This window comes from Glycine soja, chromosome 11 (genome assembly GCF_004193775.1).
Source record: "Glycine soja cultivar W05 chromosome 11, ASM419377v2, whole genome shotgun sequence".
NCBI lineage: Eukaryota > Viridiplantae > Streptophyta > Magnoliopsida > Fabales > Fabaceae > Glycine > Glycine soja.
In genome coordinates, this window is record NC_041012.1 from 31,905,481 (window position 1) to 31,931,522 (window position 26,042).

The 26,042-nt window shown below is 35.2% G+C and overlaps 1 protein-coding gene and 2 pseudogenes across 1 annotated transcript; 1 reads left to right on the forward strand and 2 right to left on the reverse strand.

Moving 5' to 3' along the window:
- Positions 1-6,901: 6,901 nt before the first annotated feature.
- On the reverse strand, positions 6,902-7,765 carry LOC114373180. The gene has a single exon (XM_028330710.1). It carries the CDS (start codon positions 7,763-7,765, stop codon positions 6,902-6,904), a length of 864 nt encoding a protein of 287 aa, XP_028186511.1.
- A 6,973-nt stretch (positions 7,766-14,738) lies between these two features.
- On the reverse strand, positions 14,739-21,650 carry LOC114373181 (annotated as a pseudogene).
- A 730-nt stretch (positions 21,651-22,380) lies between these two features.
- LOC114373182 lies at positions 22,381-23,026 on the forward strand (annotated as a pseudogene).
- Positions 23,027-26,042: the final 3,016 nt, after the last annotated feature.

The following is a 26,042-nucleotide window of genomic DNA, read 5'->3' on the forward strand; positions in this document are numbered from 1 at the left end:
TAATTAATATTTTTTGAGGTTTGTAAACAGACAACTGATGATACAGAGGTAGTAGGACAACAACAACCTAATCATCCAATACATAATATTGACTTGCAGATACTCTCTCTGTTGGAACGCCATGGGGTAAGTAATGTAAACTCATGAGTCGTGATCCGATCTGCTTCTTGATTTTGATATGTCCCATGATGTTTTTAATTGTTAGATTGTTAGTTTTTCTTATGAGGAAGAATTGAACCCGCAATCTTGATGTGTTAGTTTTTTCAATATGCTCTATTAATTTCCTATAGTTGTGTGCACTCGTCTAAATTTAATTAGAAAACTTACAATTTGGGTTTGTCATTATTTTTCCCAGAAAATACAATTGTAGACTAATATAGGTTCATTATCATAATCACTGCTGCTAGCTGGCACATCAATTTTTACCCTTGCCAATTTTTCTACTACAAGTTTTTTTATATTTTCTATGACACAAAATTTTCTTATTTATTAATTACTTAGACGAGATATTTATATATCTATTAGTAATATACATCCAAATATCTTATCCTGATGATGGTGTATATGAAAAAATGAAAATATCAAAAAATTAGTGTTTAACTCTCGTCGGAGGAATACCGAATTCATACACATTAATAAAGTACATAGTATAATATCACAAAATAAACTATGATATGAATTATTTGTGACCCTAATGCTACAAAAAAATTATGTGGCATCCTGGAAATTTCTACCCGGAATTTTGTAAGCGATATATTTTAAATAATTATATATATAAGTATTATTCAGTGTGTGTGTGTGTATATATATATATATATATATATATATATATATATATATATATATATATATATATTCTTGGAAGAAGTATGTACATTGGGGGAAAGATACGCGGGTTAGGCTAATTAACGAAGAGTAATCCATAACTGGACAGTTATAGAGTAATTCTCAATTAATTAGTCTAAAAATTATCATTTTGCGTGCAACTAAAAATTTAACAAAATCAACCTCTGAACCACGCTCAGGGTTTCATTATGAGCGTTTTGATATATATATTGCCAACTTTCAAAAACGGGCCCCGACGGGTGCAGAGAAACGCGAGAAACTGGAATCAGAGAAGCGGCACGTAAACCGAGGCATGATTTTAGTATTCAAAAGGTCAAATTTTTCTCTCCTTGTGGCTGAGTATGAAGTCACATTAAGGGGAAGAAGTGGGCCCCTTTTGCTCCACTCAAAATGAGACATGTGGCATGGATTTTACAAAAAGGAAAAAGAAAATCTTTTTAAAATAAAAGCCAAATTCTCTCTCTTCATTCAGATTTCAGAAAAAACTTTTCCTCCCCCTTCCCACATTGCTTTTCTCTTCTTCTTCCTCTCCATTGAAGCCTCCATTAAAGCTCCAAAATTGCTCATCACTTCTACTCCAAATTGCAAAAGGAAGCCATTTTCGGAGTCGTGAAGCACACCTTTACGTTGTGGGGCTTCGAATTTCAGGTATGGGTGGACTTCTTCTCACATGAAATTCGTGGATATTGGGTCTTTGGGAGATATGATGGGTAGTTCTACTAGGTTAATGCCTTATGGTAGTTATTTGTGAAAGAATTTGTTGAAAGCATGCTAAACTTGACATGTTTGATGTGAGTAAAGCTACCCATTTTGTTTTAGGGTTTTATGATGATGCTTTGTGATATTTGTATGCTGAAATTGTTGGTAGAAAACTGGTAGAGATGATGGGGAGAGTTAACCTAGGGTTAAATGTGAGAATGGTAGTGATGTGAGTGGAAAAGTGTGAGATTTTGAGGGTTTGAAAAGCTAAATTTGGGGTTAGTGGTAATTGGAGTCTAAAGTGAGTTGATCCTAGTTTAAAATGTCAATTAGGACTTGTAGGTAAGCTTGGGCAGAACAAATGAGAAAAATGAGTGACAAAGGTGAAAGCAAGAGCCATTTCTAGGGTAAATTGGGTGTTGAGGGGTCAAATTTTGAATCGGTGGAGTTTTCGCCTTAAAATCAGTTTGAGCAAGTCTAAATTAATGTTATAGACTTGTTGGAGATGAGAGTTTACTCCAAAATTATCACATTCTCATTTTCACTTCTCAAACCTTGAAAATCCACTAAATTGATGGGTTTTAGATACCTAGATTTTGAATTGCCTTGGTCTGAAGCTTGTTTTTGGTTTAAATATGATTTATACATGATTTAGGACTTGTAGGATCCAATTTGAGCAAAATTGGATGTGGGCAAGATGGATTTCGAAATCTGCCCTATTATGCAGAAAAATGTTGTTGAATTGTGCAGCAAATTTTTGATGTGTGCAGAAAAATGCTAGTGCATTGCTGGTTATGGGAAAGATAGTACATATTCAGTTCTAGACATTTTATAGAAGATCCCAACGGTCAAAATGTAGATTTATGTACTAGGAACCTCCAGTAAAAGTTTCAAGGAGATCCAACGGTTAACGAATTGAAACGAAGAGAATGTTACTGGAGTATATGAATAAGGAAAGCTGTGATATTTCAATGTGTTTTGGGCAGAGTTTTCTGCCTCTACTCTGTTTTCTTGGTTTAGGGTAGTTCATGATATTTGGAAATTGAATTGCTTGGATATTGTGAAAGCTTGGAAGGGTTGATGGGGACCCGGTGTTGAGAGGAACGAGGATAAGGGCTACGTGGGAGTGCGTGAGCTCAATTTGAAGGTGGGCAACTGGGGATGGTACGTTAATGTTTGATTTGTGGAAGTGGGAGAGTTGATTTGCGCCATCACCCGATCGCCACCTAGTACCACATATGGCGGGTGCCCCATAATCCACTAAGCTTGATGTGAGAAAGCGTGGAAGAGTCAGTCTTCCTACTTTTGTTTGTTGACCACAGAGTGGTACCTGGAGATATGTCGCGGGGGTCAGGAGACCTTGGGGACGTCAGGTGGGGTGCTATTGCCCAAAACCAAGCTTTACCAATCCCGACCCAACCCGGGCATAGCCAGTCAGTGAGAACCTGTGACATACCTAAACAGGCGAGCTCCTGGCAATCAACCAATAAAAGAACAAAGTCCACAAAGCAAGGAGGCTTGTGTGGCGGCTGGCCAGCTATGAATCTTGAGTGGTATCTGGAATTTGGCCTCTGGTAATCGATTACCAAGGGTGTGTAATCGATTACAAGGCTTAAAAATGGAGACAGGATGTTAAAATGGCCTCTGGTAATCGATTACCAATTGTGTGTAATCAATTACACAGAGTAATAGGGCACTGGTAATCGATTACCAGTTGGGTGTAATCGATTACACAGGGAGATAGGACACTGGTAATCGATTACCATTTAGGTGTAATCAATTACACAGTGTAATTTGTAGGTTTCCATGTGCAAAAGCTGTGTAATTCGAGTTTGAGCACTGGTAATTGATTACATACTTTGGTAATCGATTACTAGAGAGGAAATCCCTTGAGAGAGACCTTTTGACTATACGTAGCGGTTATGGGACGCATTATATTGTTTCCTGTAGTTAGATTTCTTGTGAAAAAGTCTACCCCCTTTGTTTTATTTCTTGTAGATCGCGATGGCAGCGCAGTTAATCCATGATCGCGTGGTGATGGAGTGCCTAGAGGGAGTTTGGGAGACCCTCGAAGGCAATGAGAGGTGCCGATTCCGTGGCACGATTCGACTCACTGCTACTTCATTAGTACATCCGGAGGAACCCACACGCACGCTTCAGCAGCCTGTGGAGTGGATACTACCTACACCTACTCCATATCGACTAGTGGAGCCAGTTCAAGTGATAGAGGTGTCATCCTCTGAAGAAGATCCTGAAGAGGACCCAGAGGAGTTACCTCCTGAGCCTGCTGTGGATGCTCTTGACTTTCCATAGGATGATGAGGACCCACTCCCTGATGTGGATTCTCTAGAGGATATCATGTCAGCATCTGAGGCAGACTCTATAGAGGAGAGCGGCCTTGGAGGGACAACGAATAGTGAAGACTCTTCATCATAGCAGACGGCTCCTTAGACTAGGTTTACATACTTTTTGTGGGTGGGTGTATCTAGTTCAGACTGCTAGGTTTACTCTTTTGATTTTTGGGTGGGTAGACCTATTGTATAGAAATTTTGATGATTGTATATATGTGGCTGAAGCCACCATAGTTGATACCTTTGCTCTAGATGTCACTATGTATTTTGCAAACTCCCATATTTTGGACAGTTTTAGATGATGAATGTAATTATGTTTAATCTTGTTATTTGAAAAGGAAGTGTTAACAAACTTTATTGAAAAGAGTTTATTGACCGCATTTTATTATTTTTCACGTGACGACCTAAAATGATGGCTGGTATATTTTTCTTTTTGAAAGAGCGAAATAGTTTAGAGGTTATGAGTGATCAGAAAGAAATGACTCCGAATAGAGTTGTGAACTGGCCATTCAGGACTCTATAGTGATAATTTTCCTTCTAAATTTAATTACCGTGAAAAGAGAGAGAAAAGAAAAGAAGAAAAAAAAATTTCCCATGGTTTCTGTTATTTAAATTATTACTATTAAACCAGCCATTATTTAGGGACGCCACAAATTATACCTTGGAGATGCATAGGTAATTTTCTTAATAATATCATACACATTAATTTGCTTTTTAATATTTGAGTTTCCAATCTCATACACTGTCAATAGGTCTAAGTAGCATTCTCTATATGAATTACCAAAATCTTTCTCAATAATATCAAAACCCTTATGGCTGTGACAGAAAGTTTTGGCACCATTGTCCTTTTTAGAATATATTTTTTTTGGGAAAAATGTAAATTATATTAAACCCAAAATGATACAATAATAAACGGGGCATACCTTGCAGTTAAAGAAAATCAAAAGTCTCCCTAATACAAGAAGACCTATATCAAGATGCTAAAACAAATGCAACAGGTGCGCTTGTCTATACATAAGAAACTTAATTTTGCTAATAACCTCTATTACAGAAAATTGATAATCTTAAAAAATCAGCTTGTTCCTAGACAGCCAGATGCAGTAGACTGTAATTGCTATAGCCAGACAACGTAATTTTCCTTGAACACCTGATGTGGATCTGCCCCTAATTAAAGAGTCAGTAATGCGCTGTAAAGAAGTGAAACGCCTGCGGAAAGGAGCCAAATCACGAATGTGAGCCCAAACATGGAGAGATTTCCTGCAAGAAAAGAACAAATGAGCATTTGACTCAGGCTCATTTGAACATAAAGGGCAGAGGGAACCCTTGTTCAAAAAAGCAACTTTGTCAAGAGTAAGCAGCCGATTCCTTTTAGCAAGCCACAAAATGAAAGACATCTTAGGGGGGATTGTTGGGTTCCATATAACAGAACACCAACTAACAGTAGGCTTGACACCTCTAATGTATTCATAGACTTTGCCAACAAGCAATTATTCATTGGTGCTCCAAGATTGAATCCTCTTTTTGGCCTCTTCCGTACTTAGCTCTTTGGAGATAATAAAGTCCCTTATTTGAATGATTTTCTTTATCAAAACTGAATCTGATGAAGAAGTATTGTAATTCCACACATCGCTCCCTCTGAAATAGTAATGGTGAACCCACCGAACCCATAGAGAATCTTTCTTACAATGAAAGTCCCACAGGATACGGAAAAGAAGCACAAGGTTCCAGTCCTTGAGATTAAAAAGACCTAAACCCCCTTCTGTTTTCGGAGAACAAACTACTGACCAAGCAACCAAGGGCTTGTTTTTGCCAATATCCGTTTTGCCCCACAGAAAATTACGGCACGAAGCGTTGATCCGGTCCAGAACAGATTGCAGCAAAGGAAAAATCCCCATCCAGAAATTCACAATTCCTTGAATAACTGCTCTGATCAACTCTAAGTTACCTGCATAAGATAAAGACTTCTTGCTCTATCCTTGAATCAGGCCAGTAATCTTGGAAAGCAAGGGAGCATAATGACATACATTTAATCTAGATGATAAAAGGGGAACACCCAAGTATCTAAAAGGGAAGTCACCCAAGCTAAATCCAGTAAGCTGCTGAATATGAGAAAGCTCATGAGGCCTAATACCGGCTGAGTATATGGCAGATTTATCAGAGCTGATGGAAAGCCCTGAAACCCTATAGAAGTGCTGAAGCTTGGCAAACATAGTTGACACAGAAGGGATATCTCCTCTAGATAGAAGCATAATATCATCTGCAAAAGCCAAATGAGATAGCTGAATACTTGCACAATTGGGATGAAATTTAAAATTGGCATCATCCTTGAGGTTGCTCATATCTCTGGAAAAGTACTCCAAACAGAGCACAAACAGATAAGGGGAGAGATGATCCCCTTGTCTAAGACCCCGCTGCCCTTTGAAGTGACCATAAATGGATCCATTGACTGCCACACTAAAGGAAGTGGAAGAAACACATTCCATGATCCTAGTACAGAACTGGGCTGGGAAGCCAATGGACTTAAGCATCCAATCCAAGAATTCCCAAGAAATGGAATCATAAGCTTTATGCAAGTCAATTTTCAGGAGGCATTTCGGAGAGGATCTTTTCCGGGCATATTTGCGCAAAATCTCTTGAACTAGGAAGATGTTGTCCATCATCTTTCTGTTCTTAATGAAAGCAGTTTGAGTTTCCCCAATAATAGTCTCAAGCACTGAGGCTATGCGGTTGGCCAAAATTTTAGATACAATCTTGTATAACAAATTACAGCAAGATATGAGTCTAAAATGGTTAACCTGGGAGGCCTGATCATGCTTAGGAATAAGCGCAATAATAGCATGGTTGAGCTGCTTTAGAATTTTTCCAGTTGTAAAGAATTCATTAACTGCTGCAAAGATATCATCACCAATGATATTCCAAGCCTTCTTGAAGAATAAAACATTGAAACCATATGGCCTAGGAGCTTTATTGTTATCCATCACAGAAATAACGTTCCATACCTCTTGCTAAGAAGTAGGACAAAGTAAGGCCGCAAAGCAATCGGTGGGAACCTTAGGACCCCTATTGCAGATCGAAATGGAAGGAGTTTGGGTCAGCTCATGAGCACTAAACAAATTCCTAAAGTGATTTACAAAAGCAAGGGCAATTTCATCTTGGGAGGAAGTGTTATGCCCATTCTCTAGCCTTATGGCAGCAATAAACCGGTTGTGTCTGTTGTGCTTGATTAAAGCATGAAAGAATTTGGAGCATTTATCAGCCTGCAGGAGATATTTGTTTTTGATGAGCTGAGCAAATTTCATAGACTCCGCTTTTCTAAGCATAATGGTTTGCCCTCTAGTGCGGTTTGCCAGAGCAAGAAGGGAAGAGTCCTGAGGATTTTGCTTTAGAGAATTAAGCACACTGTTATATTCAGCCTCAGCTAGCTCCACTCGGTTGGAGATGTTGCTGAACTCCTGCTTAAAAAGATTCTTCAAGGGAGCTTTAAGAGCTTTCAATTTCTTACAGACCTTGAACATGCTACAGCCATGAATATTTTGCTTCCAGCCATCTGCAACAATTCTTAAGAAATTTGGATGATCCACAATAGCATTGTTGAATTTAAATGGAGAATTACCTCTAGGCACTACCAACTCAGTGGTGACAACTAGAGGAGTATGGTCTGAAATAGAAATAAACTCCATAACTTCACAAGCAGAATTTCCAAAGGAATTGAACCAGGCCTGGTTACATAAAGCTCTGTCCAGTTTGCTCCACACCCTGCCATTAGTCCACGTGTACAAGGGGCCATGAGTGTTGATGCTTCCCAACCCCAGGTCAGAATAGCAATCAACAAAATCTTGCAACTCATAAAGCATTGGGCTCAGCTCCATTGAAACGGTCGGTGGGAGACATAATGGAGTTGAAGTCACCAATGAGGAGCCAGGGGCAATTCATATTAGCATTGATACTATTCAGATTTATCCAAAGAGATCTTCTTACCATAATGGAGTGAAGACCATAGATGAATGAAACCTGAAAGCGCTTGGCAGTGGTTTTACAATCAATAGCACAATGAATCAATTGGGCATTTGACTCCAAAATAGAAAGATGAATCTTATCCTGCTTCCAGAGGATAAGAATTCTGCCAGCATTATGAGAAGCGATGTTATGGGTGAAGTGCCAATCACCAAACTTTCTTCTCATGATTTCCTCAACTGAAGCCTTATTCAACTTTGTTTCTAACACAACCGTGATGTTAATTTCCTTGCAGGGAAGGAAGCTCTGCATCGCATGATGCTTCAGAGGCAAATTAAAGCCTCTGATGTTCCAAGAGGCAATGATCATGGATTCGGACGGGAGGAAGCCTCCTCGACCCTAGTTACAGCTTTATGATTTCTTCCTCTTTGGACATCAGCTTGCATATCCTCAATATGGGTTGTCTTTATGAGTGGCACTTTTTTTACCTTTTTTCTGGTGTTTTGTTTGCACCTGAACAAACCCCTCTTCTATAGGATCATCCAACTCAGTGTTCCCTGTTTCTTTGAGGTCAGAAGAATTTTGAAGGACAGGAACATGATTTGCAACCAGAACATGTTTTCTGTGAGGAGGGACAGACAGATTAGTCTGGACATTCTTTGGATTATCAGAGGGGCCTGCTGTATTGGTATGTGGGGGCATTGCTGAATCACCCACTTGTGGCTGATCCAAGGTGGGGCAGGCTGTGATGAGAACAGGCTTATTTGCAGTGACAGTTTTACAATTAGTGAGGCGGTGCCCAATCATCTTGCAGTGAGTGCAAAAAGAAGGTCTATTTTCATACTCAATCTTTTGCACAAAAGTCTTCCCTGTAGGAAGTCTAAATTACACTTCATCAATGAGCTCCAAAGAAGCATCAACCTCAACTAAAGCTCTAGCAAAAGAAATAGACCCCTTAGAAGCAGTAAGATGGTCAGATCGAATGGGCGAACCAATATTGGACAGGATTTTCCCTAAGGCTTGAGGATTCCAAAGCTCCAGAGGTAGATTTCTGAGTTTAACCCAGACAGCTTGCTGAGCTCCTCATTGCCAAAGTCAGAGAATGTTGGCATAACCTTCAGCAATAGGGGTCTTTGAAATATGAAGTAAGGGCCTGCAGAGAGGACTAGGTTCAAATCGTCCTCAGACTCAAATTTAAACACCAGCCAACCACTTTCATGAGCTAAGTATGAAAACTTGACTCCCCATTTTTGGCAGCAATCCAACAGAGCTTTCTTTCCTGGGAATTGACCAGCCACATAGCCAATAAGGCTATGTCCCCAAGCCTCTTCCAGGGGTTGCAAATTTGTTTCTTCCAACAGCACTTCATCATCAGAGGGTGGAGGGGAGAACTTCATTCCAAAACCTTTGGAAGGACTTCTGTTATCTTTGAATAGATTAACCCAAGGAGTGGGAGCCTTATTGTCGTCTAGCTGCGGTGATGACTTAGAGCCACAGGAGTGAGATGAATCATCATCAGTGGTTGAATCATTGTCCCCTAAGGTGCAAGAAACCTCTGGGGAAGATTCAGATTCAGCACTGCATTCCGACAAATTATCAAACACTTGGTGTGCGACATCATCAGTTTTTGCAGAACTTGTCCCTGCCTTTTTTACGAGTACCTTGCCTACAAGATTATCCTGTGAAGCAGTATAAGCATTCTGATTTGCTTGGACAACATCCAAGCAACCAGCCAGACCAGAAGTAGTAGATGTTTGGGATTTACCTGAACCTAAGATAGTACCCTTCACCATAATTTACTTTGCAGCTGAGTGCGATTGACGACCCTTATTCTTCCCCATCAAAAGCAGTTCAAACTGGCAACTATTTCATAGCCCAAGATGAGAAAAAGTGATAGGGCACGCGATTGGGAAAAACAAGGAAAAACTTTAGAGACCGAGGCAGTTAAAACTTCCTAGGATCAAAGAAGGAACCCCAGCGTTTGTAGAGAGCAAAAACCCACTCCGTCGATGGCCAAGCCACTGGGCAACACCCAAGGACGGAAGGAACCTAGGTTATGCTTTCTTTTCCGCAGAGAAAAAAGTACAATAGCACCAATCCTTTTTAGAATATATTAAATACACACAAGGCGGAGGGGAATCTCTAACTAATCTTCAGTGTTTCCATAGTAACAGTTTTTTTTTCGTTTACCAAATATATGTCATGATTGATTTTTAGGAGTATTCTATGAAAACTTAGATCCTCTTTGGCACGGTTACTTTTATTAATCTCCCCCCAAAATTCTTTATTTCTTTTATTTGAACTCAGTAAGTTAGACCCATATATGGAGTGATAAAGTCCCTTTTAGGCACTCTTACAGTCCTTTTTTTATTTCTTCCTTCTAGATTGTAATTAGATGCAATTTAGTTATTTGGATGTCACTACTAATGATAATCCAATTAGAACCAGTGAGAATCCAAGTAAAATAGAAAAGTTCATTGGAGGGAATAATCTATATTCTATACTTCCTCATAAATTTGAGCTAAAAGCACACGATACATCTTTTAGTTCCTTAATTTAATAACAATTATTTTTTCATATAAAATATTTTATATCATTGAGAATATATTCTATGAAAGAAGTAGTGATCACAGTTTCCTTATTTTGTGCCATGCACTTTTTTGTAGCAGAGTCAACGACATATGGTGCTGTGTTGTTTCAGGAGCTCTTGACAAGACATAAATCTACCGTAGCTGAATTCCTTCCCAAGAATTATGAATGGGTAGGTTCCCTTTCAACCCCGGTTTAAAGTAGCATTTTAATTTTAATTTTAATTTTAATTTATACACTTGTATACCGCCTTTTTCTTTTCCTAACATTCTATTGCTAAATAACATGCATGGGTGACATATTTGATTGATAAAGGTTCTCGTATAAGGGTTTATAGTTTGGTGCTAATATGGGCATGACATTGATTTTAGAATTAAAGATTTTTGATGGACAATGCTTTTGGTATAAATTATAATATGACAAACAATTTTAGAACCTCTAGTTCTGACTATTATTCTAATTTTTATTCTTTTCATTCATATGGCATGGTCCTAGTAGATCTATATTTTTTTGTTTCTCTGCTTCTAAATATTGACTTCTGTACATATTAAAATACACACTTTTGGAAAATTATTCTGCATGCATGGTAGATGAACACATTTTCTATCAGATAGCCACATTTGTTTTTATCAAATAGCCCTTGATTTGTGCTTTTTTTTGTTTTTTGTACCAAATAGAAAATAATTCTAGAAAGTATTGCAAGAGACTCTATGATTTCATTTCGCTATTTGTTTCTTATCTCCTATAGGAATGGAACATATCTGTAACCATTCTTTGAATTGAGATGCTCATGCTTTTATAAATATCATGAAGTTGATGAGAAATACTCTATTTTAGATTAGCAAGTATTATTTTAGTCGTGCTCATGCTAATGGTATATGCTTCTACATATCCTTGCCACTAGGATTGGGTGCAGAGTAATGCTAGACAATGAAAAAAAAAGTGACATTATTAAATTCTCTTAAAAATATAGTATTCATGACCATCTATCTTAATGGAGTGTAATATACAAAGGCTTTAATACTTTCTAAGACGGTTCTTATTTGAGATCATCTTAGAAAGTGGACATTCTAAGACGTTTGTTAGCTGGGACCGCCCATCTTAGAAAACATACTTTTTCTAAGACAGTCATTAGCTAAGACTCGTCTTAGAAAGTTGTTAGCTAACGACCGTTTTAGAATGACCACTTTCTAAGACAGTCCCAGCTAATAAATGGTCGTTAGCTAACACACTTTCTAAGACGATTGTTAGCTAACAACTGTCGTAGAAAGTTATATTTTTCTGTGATGGCTGTCTTATAACCGTCGTAGAAAAATAGACTTTTCTAAAATACTGGTTATAAAAACGGTTTATAACCGTCGTTGAATATGTCTTTTAACCGTCGTTAAATGTCTTTTTTGCACTAATGCTTAAAGAAGAAAAATGAAACATAAATTTCAAAATGATATATTTTGTCTTTTTCTTGCAAGTGCAAATATACAACTTAGCAACAGGTGGATATATATATAATTACATACTAAACAAATCCTAAGAATCTCACCTTGGTAAGAACAAGAAATTAACATACTTTTGGTTGGTCAAACATTAAAAATATTAGTGAAATTAAAAAAAATGATGAAAAACAAGGTATGAAATAGTGCATCTCTCAATATTGTGATTAGAAGATTTTTGCTCCAATTAAAGTGGCTATTAATAAAATTGGAAACATGTAAATGAGTATGGTTGTTCCTGTGCATGGAAACTAGATGCAAATAAATTAGTAATGTAGTTACATTATACCAAATAAATAAATAAAAATCTCTATAAATCTTTTTCTATTTATGTTTCTTCTCATCCAGCTGGTTCTGTTCCAATAGTTTCAACATATATTTGTGCGAACAAAAAAGATTTCCACAAACTAAGTATTTTTGCAAATAAATCTTTAAAACTAAGTAAACTTTTTGTAATTATTAGTGAGAACAAAAAATATTTTCACAAACCAAACACATCCTACATTGATTAAGGGTGCCAACATTAAATTTTAGATGAAAAAAATTGCTAAATAGTAAAATGAAGTGGAACATCTTTATTATAATTTATAAAATCTGAAGGTATATTCATAGATAGGAATTGTTACCTTTCTGAATTAATTCATGGCCATATAGTGAAACAACTTTTTTTATCGTAATATTTCTGCCATAGTATCTACAAGTTGCATAGCAAGCAATAATCAACTGCTCCAAATTATTGCCTAATCTGGTTGAAAATTCTTCCTCTGTCTCACCTAAAATGTTCATAAGCTTGCATAATATTTATGCCTTAAAATAAAAGTTCTAGTTTCTGTGCCAAAGTTTCAACATAATTGAGCCTTAAACCACAAGCAAGGTTGTGCAAGGTAGCCAGCATTAAGTGAAATATATATTTAAACAAAAACGAATGAAACATTTTTTAAACACCTAATATTAACATGTCACATAAATTTCATGAATTTTAATAAAATTAGTGTTTATGTTAATCACATTTTAAAGAAAATTAGAATAATAATAATGTTATGTCAGGACAATAGCCAAGGTCCTAGAATATTGACATATTTCTAGTATAACTCAATATTTGATTTGTTTTTCAAGATTTATTGAGCTACACGTTGAATCCACATACTACCAATGTTCAAAAAACAAATACAAAAGAGGGGAAAAGGAAGAAAAATATACAAACAAAAAAGTTATTATTGGAAAGAAGAAATATTTGTTAGCATATCTCAAGCCTTTAATATCTTATATAGTCTTTTTAATTAAGTTTATCCTATTGCAAATGTTAATAAATAAATTTTAATCATCAAATAATTCATATTCAATTTTTCATGCTAATGCATTACATTCATAATCAAATTTATATAAAAAGAATACTAATAAAGTCTTTTACATATAATAATTATTTAGTCTTCAGAATAACAATAATAGATGATAAAAATATTTCTAAAAAATAAATATATTTAAATATTTTGTCTAGAAACAAAAAAAAATTATCTTCCCAATGAATATTATAAAAGAGAAGTAGTTATTTATCTAAAAAGATAAAATATTTTATCTTCAAGATAAATACTATAAAATGATAATTAAAATGTCACCATCTTCACAATACAAAATATAAAAGGAGTGTTATATATTTGATAAAAAATAATAATAGATGATATTTGAATGACATATCTTCTAATCCCAAAAATAAAATTAATTAATGTAATATTAAAATATAAGGAAAATCATATTGAGGGAAATATGACTTACTTTCAACTACTTTTATTTTTTATATTCAGTTCACATTATCACTAAGTAACAATCAAAAGCAATGGCCAATTTAAGATCAAATAAGGAAAATCATATCCAAGGAAATGACTTACTTTCAATTACTCAAAAGTCAACAATCAACATAAAAAGTGACATTCTTACCCATATGGAAAAACGAAAAGGAAAATGATAATGGCAATCAAAATCCTACTTGTTAAACATCTCTCCTTTTGGTTGTAGGAAAAAAAAGTAAGGATGCTACTTAACACCTTGGTCTGGAAACCAAAAGATATAAAGTGTGTCAATACCCTGTCGTGGGATATTTTCATCCCTTCATATATGCTATGAAACATCTACTTTATAATATAATTATCAAAAGATTAAGAACAATGATAACATTGGATCCTAGAAGCAGATTAAAGCATTAAAGTTTCAACTCAGTTGCTTAAAGAAAAAGCTTATAATTAAAAGTATGCTTACTTGCCCACGAGAGCCTAAAGTTTCCTTAGCATACTTTTCCTCGTCTAGAAACTGAGATGGTATGTCTTTGAACATGACAACCAAGAAGCTCAATATATATAACTATGCAAACTTTGCAAAAATGGCACAGAAATTTCTCCTCCATAAAGTCACAAAATATTTTTTTTTCAAATCAATTATACACTGCAGACAAAAGCCACATCTATAAGAATAGCAGCTTAGAGTAAACACTGAAAGCAATGATATCAAAGAGTTCAACTGATGATGGTACCTAGTGCTTTTGAAGCATATTCAGTCCAAAGAGAAACCCCATATTGGAAGAATCCATCACCAAGAATGAGCAAGGGTAAAATATACTCCAATCTAAAAGAAAATACATACACAAAATAGAAGTTCAAGTGAAAAAATAAAATGGACAAAATATACTATAAAAGAATGGTTTTCTAGTCCCATTAATTGATTTGGACGAAAATGAGGGTCATGATTTTGTACACAAACTAATCCCAATTCCCAATAGTAAAGTCAAATCACACACAGCACAATCAGTTATTTGTCTTTAGAGTGATGCAATAAACTTAATGATGAGATCCACCATCTCAGCATCATAACCAGGCCTTTCCATCTGGAAATGGCCTACCCCATCGATTAAATGTGTTTCTACACATCCTGCTGCAAAAGTAAGCTTGTTCCTCAACTGCTTTACACTGGTGAATCCATCTTGTGTTCCCATAATGAAGAGTTTTGGTTTTGGTGACTGTAGGATGGCTTTGAGGTGTCATCCAAAAAGGATTAAGGCATTCATTCTGAATGGATAACCTATGCTTACATAACCAATGACTTGTTCAATCTGATCAATGGTAGACCCTGCTATAGGTGCACCTATAATAAAAGAAATAACTCAAATATGTGGCAACTCTTTCAGTCTTGAACATTGATGCAACACATGGTGCGAATTACTACATCTCCTAAAGCAGCTCGTGAATGAACTGGGGGAAATTGTCACAGACAAGAAGCATGTGGATTAACACCACAAGTCTAACTAACAGTCCATGTAAACTCAAGCATGCAAAATTAGTTGGATATTATTTCAACACTCAAAATGGGAAACAACTTGATATGCAAATCCATCTTTATCGAATCGAAGAACAAAAGATATATACTTCCTTTCAACTCTTGCAAGCTTCAAACCTGAGAGTAGATAGAGTTGTCATTGCATTTTTTAATTCGCATGGAGTGTTTATCCAAACATCAAACAACTTTCAAACTTGGAAGGCCTTAAGATTAAAACCCTCAAACTAAACTTATCAACAATGCAACAAGTAACTAAGGCATCCTTTCCAAATTTGACATAAGGATGGTTGGAATAACCAAAATGTAATCAGCGAGACAGACAGTGTTGTTGCTGAAGTAAAAAATCACGAACGCGGTTGAACTTCATGAGGTGTGGCAGTCATTGACCTAAAAGGTTTATCCGGGGTGTCCCACGCAAACCTCCCAAGATACAACAGGAACGTAGCTACGGTTATAGAACTCGCAAAGAAAAAATGATTGACCTGGGAGTAAAGAGGGAGAAGGCTTAATAGAGGAAAAGAGAAAACAAAGAGAAGCAAAGAAGAAGGAAAGAAGAAAACAAAGAAGAAGCCAATGGTTTCATTTCCTTTTAAAATCATTATAAAAAAAAAAACTTCAGCCAACTTTTTTTTCTTTTATCACCAACAATGAACCTATAATTGCCATTGTCCCCCTCTTGATTTTCACTTTTATTGGCATTAGTAGGAAATTTGAATTTAAATGTTATAACTTGTCCATTTAATTAAATATTTTTTAAGAAAATTCTTTTGAAATAATTATTAAAATTACAACAACAACCCCACATATTTCAAAATAATAAATTACATTTATTAAATAAAAGAAAAAATCTGGGTCAACATGAGGTATAATGCATCGAACCTGGTATAGAAAGCTATAGGAACTAGACCTAGACATATAGGACTTACACACAATGTAGTTTGTGTAGCAAGCTATATGAACAAAAAACACTTAGCATGTGATAGTGGTCTACCAATCACAAGACACCTCCACAGTCTTTGTTGTTATCAATGTGTTGCGCTATTAGGCCATACGCGTGCCCGATATGCATTAGTGCTCTAGAGATCTCGCCAAGATCTCTTGCAAGTGGCCCCACTTGACACTGATATAGGTGATTTCATCAAGTGCATGCTGCAAATCATACACCACCCATAAGGGATATGAAAATCATTAAAAACTTTATAAGATGTAAAACTTTCTCAAACATGTAAAGTTTACTATAAAATTTATCCTCTCATTAATGCAGCTCTAACACTTTCTCACACCATAGGAAAGGACTAAAAGAAAATTGATAGAAATCAATTTGAGTGTTAGCATAACTAACAAGTGACTTGTTTTTACCCATATGAACCTTCTTCATAGGATCTCCAGTCACAAAGGTTGGGTTACCATCACTTGTTTGTTTTCAAGTGGCTTAAGTCCCATTCCCCTCGATTTTCTAATATCATATTCCTCCCTAAGGGTTTTGTTAAAAGATCTGCTAAGTTTCCTTTTGACTTCACATAATCTATGGAAATTGTTCCATCTTTTAGCAATTGCTTAACCATATTATGTCTCAGTTGTATATGTTTATTTTTTCCATTGAATGTTTTATTCTTAGCCACAACTATTGCTGACTTGGAATCACAATGAGTGGATATTGATGGGGGTTGGTTTCATTCCCAAAGGAATGTTAGCTAAGAAGTTTTTCAACCACTCAGCCTCACTACCAGCCATTTCTAGAGCAACAAACTCTGACTCCATTATTGATCTGGCAATAATAGTTTGGACGGCTGATCTCCAAGCTACTGCACCACCACCAAGAGTAAACACATAACCACTAGTAGATTTTGTCTCCTCTGAATCAGAGATCCAGTTACCATCACTATACCCTTCAAGTACTATGGGAAATCCACTGTATTCAATACCATAATCCATGGTACCTCTCAGATATCTCATGAATCTAACAAGTGCATCCCAATGGTCCTGATTAGGACCATGGGTATATCTACTTAATCTGCCTACTGCATATGCAATATTAGGTCTAAAAAAGTTCATCAAATGTAGTAAGCTCCCAATGATTTGGGCATATTGAGTTTGAGCAATTGGTTCTCCTTTACTTTTCTTTAATTGAGAGTTAGCATCATAAGGGGTACTTACTGACTTAAAGTCATAATATTTATACTTTCTAAAAAGTTTCTCAACATAATGCTCTTGGGATAGTAATATACTATCTCCCTTCCTTATAATTTCAACTCCCAAAATAACACTTGCTTCACCCATGTCTTTCATATCAAATTTAGATGCTAAGAAAGATTTAGTTTTAAAAACTATATCATTGCGTGTACCAAAAATAAGCATGTCATCCACATACAAGCATATAATAACATGATCATTATTCATAGACTTTGTATACACACATCTATCAACATCACTACTAGAAAAACCATCAACAAGTAAAGTCTCATTAAATTTTTCATGCCATTGTTTAGGAATTTGTTTTAAACCATAGAGGGATTTCAAAAGTTTGCACACTTTGTTTTCTTAACCATCCACCACACACCCCTCAAGTTGAGTCATATATATCTCTTCCTCTAAATCACCATTCAAGAAACTTGTCTTAACATCCATTTGATGAATCACTAACTTATGGATTGCAACTGAGGCTATCAAAATCCAGATGGAGGAAATCCTGGTAACAGGTGCAAAGGTATCAAAAAAATCTATGTTAGGTTTCTGAGTAAACCCTTTAGCAACCAACCTTGCCTTATACTTATCTATAGATCCATCAGGGTTATGCTTTCTCTTAAAGATCCATTTACATCCAATAGGATTTGCACCCTCAGGTAGATCTACTAAAGTCCATGTATTATTCTTTTTAATAGAGTCAATTCCAATCCTAATGGCTTGCTCCCAAAGGTTTGCATCTGAAAAACTAATAGCTTCTGAAAACTTAAGGGATCATCCTTAATAAGATATGTATGAAAGTCATCTCTAAAAGATTTTTTTGTCCTATGTCTTTTACTTCTCCTTAAATCCGTGCTTATAGGTTCACTATAGGTTTCAACTAGTTGTTCAAGACTAGAAACGGTACTGGAACTAGTCCTAGACCTCAAAGGGAAAACGTCCTCAAAGAATTTGGCATTCTTAGTCTCTATGATGGTGTCACACTCAATCATATAACTCTTAAGAACTAGAAATCTATAGGCGGCACTATGTTCAACATAACCAATAAACAAATAATCATAAGTCTAAGATCTTATTTTCCTTTTCTTTGGATCGGGTAACATCACTTTGGCTAGGCACCCCACACTCTCAGATATTTGAGGTTTGGTTTATATCATGTCCATAACTCATAAGGGCTCAAACATGTTTCTTATGTAGAATTCTATTTTGTAAAAAACAAGTTGTCAAGAGGGCTTCACCCCAAAGGTTGTTAAGAGTAAAGGAACTAACAAGTAAAGCATTCATCATTTCCTTAAGGGTTCTATTTTTCCTTTCAGCTACTCCATTTGACTCAGGTGAATATGGGGGGTTACTTCATGAATTATACCTTCTTTTTCACAAAATTCATTAAACAAAATATACTCACCACCCCTATCAGATGTTAGCCTCTTGATTTTTCTATTCAATTGGTTTTCAGCTTCGGCTTTATAAGATAAGAACATATCAAACACTTCATCTTTGTGTCTAATTAGATAAACTTTAGTATATCTAGAGTAATCATCTATAAAGGTTACAAAGTAACTTTTAACTCCTCTTGTCTTAGTTTGTTTTAAATCAACAAGATCAGAATGAATTAAGCCTAGCAATTTAGTTTCACATTGTACAAAAGGACATGATTTATTAGTTAATTTTGATTCAACACATATTTCACATTTCTTACTTTGTTTGTCATGCATGTTAATTAAAACTAGTCATTGCAATTTCATAACATATGTTGGATTAACATGTCCTAATCTAGCATTTCGTATATCATAAGAATCAATCAAGTAAGCAGAAAAAGATGCATTATCATTAATCACTTCAGAAACATTGAGTACAAAGAGACCCTGATCACAATAACCCTTCCCCACAAGTGCATATTTCTTGGTCATAATTATCTTATCAGACTCAAAGGATATCTTTACCCCAACCTTTCCCAACAATGCTACAGAAACAAGGTTAACTCTGATAAAGGAAACATGTAGCACATTATTCAAAGCCAGTGTTTTCCCATATGTGAGCTTGAGAAGAACTTTTCCCTTTCTTTGAACTAGAGTAGTTTTCGAATTACCAAGATAAACTTGTTCTTCTCCATCCTCCACAATAGTGTAGGAGGTAAACATACTCTTATTAGCACATATGTGCCTGGTAAGTCCAAAGTCTACCACTCATTTGTTCACATTGGTGACAACATTCACTTGAGAAATGACCGCAACAATAATATCATCTCCCTCAACTAGGTTAGCCCTAGTCTTAGGAGGATTGTCATTTCTCACAACTCTGTACATGCACTGAGGAGAAAAATGTCTTGGCTTCCCATAAACAAAACATGCTCCCTTCTTTCTTGAAAGAATGATTAGAAGCAGGAGCACGTGAGATGGGATTAGAAGGAGTAGCATGTTGATTATTATATTTGTACTTATTCTTGTTATTGTGATCAATTTTGTTGGCATACCTCTTATGAAATGGTTTGTCTTGTGCCATGTTTGCTTTGGCAGACATTACTTTGGTCCTTGTTGTAGCACTTTCCTTCTTATTTGTATCTTCAATGATAATGTGGGTGATAAGGTCTGGCAATGACATATGTTTGTGCCAGTGCTTTAACTGTTGTTTATAGTCTGTCCAGGACTCTGATAGCTTCTCAATCAGGAGTTCAGAAATGAACTCGTCATGTAGAGAGATCTTTTCAGTCTTTAGGTCTTCCAACAGCTTGTGGTATTCGTTGATTTGTTTGTACCTTAATGTCTTTTTCTTCGTCATGGTCCAATGGTAGTAGTTGGTGATGATGAATCTCTATCTGACCATGTCCTTGATAGTGTATTTGAGCATGAGAGAGTCCCATATCTCTTTGGATTCCTTGTAAGAGCAGTAGACATCGAAAAGATCATTAGACAAGGCACTTAACAAAGTGTGACAGCATACCTTATTGACTTGAACCCATTGTTGAAGTTGACTGGCATCAGTAGCGGCATCAGGTTTGGGAGTGGAAAGAACAAAGACAACTCCATGCATGTCCAACAAGGTATGAACGCGTTCCTTCCAGCGATGAAAATTTTGGCCAGTGAAGACCTTAATTTTTGAGACGTCAGGCAGCGACTTAGCAAAGATTATCGTCGATGGCATGGGGTTGGAAGCGTCGACAATGTAAACAGGTTTTGCGGCTTCATCCATGAAAGATAAACCTTTTAGATTGTTGTTGCTAAAGTCGAAAATCATGAACGCGGTTGAACTTCCTGAGGCATGGCAATCACTGACCTAAAGAGTTTATCCGCGGTGTCCCACGTAAACCTCCGAGGATACAGCAGGAACGTCTTACAGAACTAAGGTTATAGAACTCGCAAAGAAAAAATGATTGACCCGAGAGTAAAGAGGGAGAAGGCTTAATAGAGGCAAAGAGAAAACAAAGAGAAACAAAGAAGAAACAAAGAATAAGCCAAAAAGAAGCTAATGGCCTCATTTCCTTTTAAAATAATTTTTCAAAAATAAAAAACTCCAGCCAACTTTTTTTTTCTTTTATCACAATAATGAGCCTATAATTGTCATTGTTCCTCTCTTGATTTCCACTTTTATTGGCATTAATAGGAAATTTGAATTTCAAAATTTGAATTTAAATGTCATAACTTGACCATTTAATTAAATATTTTTTAAGAAAATTCTTTTGAAATAATTATTAAAATTACAACAAAAAGCTCAAAATTTATTTATGAAACATACAGCTAGGAGCTAATCAAGCAATTTATATTTGATATACTAAAACAATAAGCCCAGTTCAAATATTATTAAAAAAAAGACAATTTTTGTTTAAAAAAAAGACACCTTTTTTCACAGTAAAAATTTAAAAGAATACGCTAGTAATTTAATGATACATGTAAGATATGTAGGTAGAAAAAGCGGATGGGATGTGTTAAACAGTAAATAGATTGACATAAGAAAAGTGAGAGATCTGAGAATGAAGCATACTTATAGAAGAACCAAGCAACAAAATCCTAGGAACAGAGAAAGTGTTGGAAAGGCAGTTGCAGACAACAATGACATCCTTAACTTCGGAGAAGCCGGTGAGAGAAGCCCTACTGGTGGACTTGCCAATGCCTCTCATGTCAAAGGTGACAGTGGTGTAACCATTGAGAGCCAAGCCAGAAACGATTCCTTTGAGGAGACCCTGGCAACCACCCAAAATAGAATACAGGTGCACCGTTCACTGTGTTGGTGACTGCACTGTCCAAATCACGCCCCTCGTCTTCGTCCGTGTCGGAATCGTTGAGTAAAATAACCGAACCCAAAGAAGGTGCCAAACAATGTCGTTTCTTGGCCTCTTCTTGGTGACAATCAAAGTCTCCAACACTTCTTCTTTTACGCAAACATCCATGGCTGGCTAAAACGGGAGATCAAGATTCAACGAACGTGAGGGCGGCATTCGAAGAGAGAAACAAAGAGAGAGTGAAATCAAATCTGGATGTGCAAAATTAAATATATATTTAAACTTAAAGACAGTTTTCTAAAATTGTCTTTGTATCCCTGCTTTCTATGACGATTTTACAACGAAACCATCTTAAATAATTTTCAGTTAATTTCAAAAATACCACAGCCTAGTCTACTAAGACAGTCTTATAAGTAATCGTCGTTGTAGAGTTCATTTGAAGACGGGTTTTTAAAATCATCTTTATTGGAGAAGCATTATATTTACGAAAATGTCACAACCTAGTCTACTAAGACGGTTTTGTCACAACCGTCGTCAAAGGTATGTCGTAAAAAAAACCTTTTTTTAGTAGTGTAATAAAAAAAGGATATCTATTCAAAGTAAAACATATCAAAAGAAAAAAATGAAAAACATATATTTTCTTTAAACAAAATGCTTACACATGTGTAGTACCACTTTGTCTAATATTTAACAACTATACACTTAATTAAACTTCTTGTAGGAATTAATGATGGCAGCAGTGGACAATCCAGCAAATGCATCTGAATGGGCATTAGCAGAAATGATAAATCAGCCTAAATTGCTTCAAAAAGCCATAGAAGTATTAGACAATGTGGTAGGTAAGAAGAGGTTGGTCCAAGAATCAGATATTCCTAAGCTCAACTTTGTGAAGGCTTGTGCAAAAGTATCTTTTCGCCTTCATCCCATTGTGCCTTTTAATATTTCCCATGTATATATGAAGGAGACAGTGGTAGCCAATTACTTGATACCAAAGGATAGTTATGTACTACTAAGCATAAGGGGTCTGGGGAGAAACCCAAAAGTTTGGAATGAACCACTCAAGTTCAAGCCAGAACGCCACCTCAAGAATGATGGGTCTGATGTAGTAGTTTTGACCGAAAACCAAATTTAAGGTTCATAACATTCAGCACGGGAAGGCGTAGTTGTCCTGGAGTGATGCTTGGTACCACAATAACTGTAATGTTATTGGCTAGGTAACTCCATGGCTTCCTTGGAGTGCACCTCCTAATGTGTCAACCATTAATCTTGCCGAGTCCAAGAGGAATATGTTTCTTGCTGAGCCACTTGTGGCAGTAGCAAAACCAAGATTAGCAACAGAATTGTACACCATGAAATTGAGTGAACATTTATGAGGGGTAACCTTATGCATAAAGCATTAAGCAACAATGATGTTTAGATAAATAAGATGAACAATCGCCAAATACGAGTGTCATGTAATTTATTACTATCATGTATTGTTGAGTGTGAAGAAGTGCTCAAAATGATTGACGAGTTCAAGCAACAATAATGTACTATAATAAAATGTATTGGAAATTTCCTGTTGGCTATTAATCTAAAGTGGCTTAATAAACCTTTTTTTTCTTTATAAAATAGGGATTTTTGGTTTTTGTCCTTTAATTATATTTTTTAGTTTGATCTATGTTAATTTTTTTTTTAGTCACCAACTTTCGTATTTTTTGTTAAGTGTAACGGTGATGACATTATATCACATGTCACGTTATAATTTAAAAAAGAACACAAAATTAAAAAATGATAATATCATCAAAAGTGTGTTGTGTCATTGTGATATCTTATTCATTGATTAAAATAAAAAGTGAAATATTAAAGGGGACTAAATAAAAATAAAAGATATATTTACAAAGGATAAAATATACAGGAATAAAACAAAAATAACATATTTGCAAGAATTAAAAGTTAATATATATATATATATATATATATATATATATAGCAAAAGTGACATATTTGTAAAAAAAAGTATTTAAGCATTAAATTAAATCTGATTGATAAATAAAGATAACTTGAAAAACAATTGACCCAAAAGTGCTACCTTTTTTCATCTTTATTTTATTTTATTAATTATTTTAATTTAAATTATTTTTCTTGTCCTTTTTGCTTAATTTTTAGAACTAAGTCACAAAACTAAAAAAAAACTAAATTAGAGTAAATCAAACTAAACATACCTCTGTGTTATTTAATTTTTTACTGTTATTATTATTTACTTTATAGTTTTTCTTTTAGTTTCTTTATTTTATTTTTTATTTTTAATTATCCAGATGAAATTAGATATTCACAAACAATCTACCGAGAAAATATATATAACAGCTTAACACGTTTTTGCAAGTTATGATGCATATTATTCACACAGTATATTAAAACATGTACTTTTTTTTATAATAATAACTTTTTGAATCTGCAACATCATTTTTTTTACTTTGGTCTTGGATCAGGAATCTTTATAAATAAAACTATGGGTGATAATTCTAAGATTTTCTAAGATTTGATTTTTTAACTTTGTTGCTGGACATCTAATATTACACTCAATTTTCACTTTAACGAATTTTGGGGTTAATCATTAATGATAATTCTGATTTTTTTTTCATCTTTAGAAATTAAATAGATATAAAAAATTTATAACAAGTTATACAACCAACTACGATAGACCTTGGTTGCTCTAATTTAAGCGCCAATAGAAATCTGCATAAAAAACAAGCCAATATAAATTTTCAAATTCATTTACTGTAGTAGTGCATTTCTGCACTTAATGCAACAACAAAATAATCAACATTCATTTCCAATCTTTAACTATTTCTCCACATATATCATAAGGGTATACCTATAATAATTGACATATATTCTTATATTTTGGTGTCATTTTAATTTGGGACAATTAGTTGATGTTTTTTATGTTTTTGAATTTTATTTATGTTCATTTGAGTAAAGTTTGAATAAAAAAACTTGGTTTAACTAGGATTTGCTAGTATATATCTTTTATGTTTGATCCTAGTTTGTTTTCTTGTGTTTTTTGGAGCTTTGGGGAACAAGGACTAAACAAATTAAAGGAGATGCTCTCAGAGTGATTTTGATGCATCAAGGATTATTCGGTTCGAAGTCTAGAGTTTTGAAAGTTTTGCGGAGGCAAAAGGAGATTTATTTGGGAGTTTTGCAGCTTCCCACACCTGTGCAAGAAGTTATGAAGGAATATGTACACATATGCTGAAATTTGAAGTGGCTGAGAACTGTGTATCCGCACAACAAGATCCCGTGCACCTGTGCAGTGACCCCTACGTGAACTTCCATTTATTTTTTATTTTGTTTTGTATTGGGCGTAGAGACTCTATTTAACCCATAACTTAAAATAGGAATTTTCTAGTATAGTCAAGGGTTACAAACGTTTAGTGAAAGGAGCAGAAGAAACTCGAGATGTGTGGAGACAGCTTTGGATGTGTTTGGATTCTCCATTGTTCCTCCATCAAAAGCTTATCCTCCATGACTATGAGTAGCTAACTCTTCTCTTCTGTTGGAATTTAATATAATTAGTTATTCTTCCATGTAATCGTTACATTTTTATTCAATAAAACATTGTTATATTATTTCTCTTCTATACCTAATGTGTGTTTTTGGCTTGATCACCTGCTTGCATGATCCTAATTAATTATTTATTGTAATTGGAAAATTCTTTTGATTTGTGAATTGGAGAGAACACCTAGTAATTTTTATGCCTTGGGATAGCAGTATATAGGCATTCCGGTCCCTGACTTTTGACTTCTTTTGCAAATTAGTCCCTATCTTTTTTAAATATAAAAAATAGTCTCTATCTTTACATAAGTTTTGTAAAATAGTTCTTACCGTTAAATTTAAAAGTAATGTCGTTAGTAAGGTGCATTGTTGACAATTTTAGTGCCACATAGACTATCCAACGTGGCAAATTGTTCCAGATTGTGACAAGTAGACTAGACTTTGATGCAAAATTTAAAAAGCTGTCAAATATTTTCTTCTTCACTTGCTTCTTCTTCCTCAAATTAGGATTTCTAAAGCTTTTCTCCTCTCAATTCCAACATGGTGGAGTCTTAAGTGTGTGTGTGTGTTTCTCCCTGGTCTTATTTGTCCCCCTCGCTCCATCTTTTTCCTCCCCTCACTCCATCTTTTTCCTAGTGGGCTTTGATTTCTCCATGTCTGCAAGTGGCAGTTCTTCTGCATTTTCTGGTAGAACCATTCGCCAATGCCACTATGGAAGACGTGCAGCTATTCGAACTGCAAGAACAAGGAGGAACCTAGGAAGGTTATTGATCGAGGCCGTACCCGAATCAAATAAACATTAAAAATGCAGTATTTAGGAAATGATCCTAGGTCGTCTCCCAACGAGCA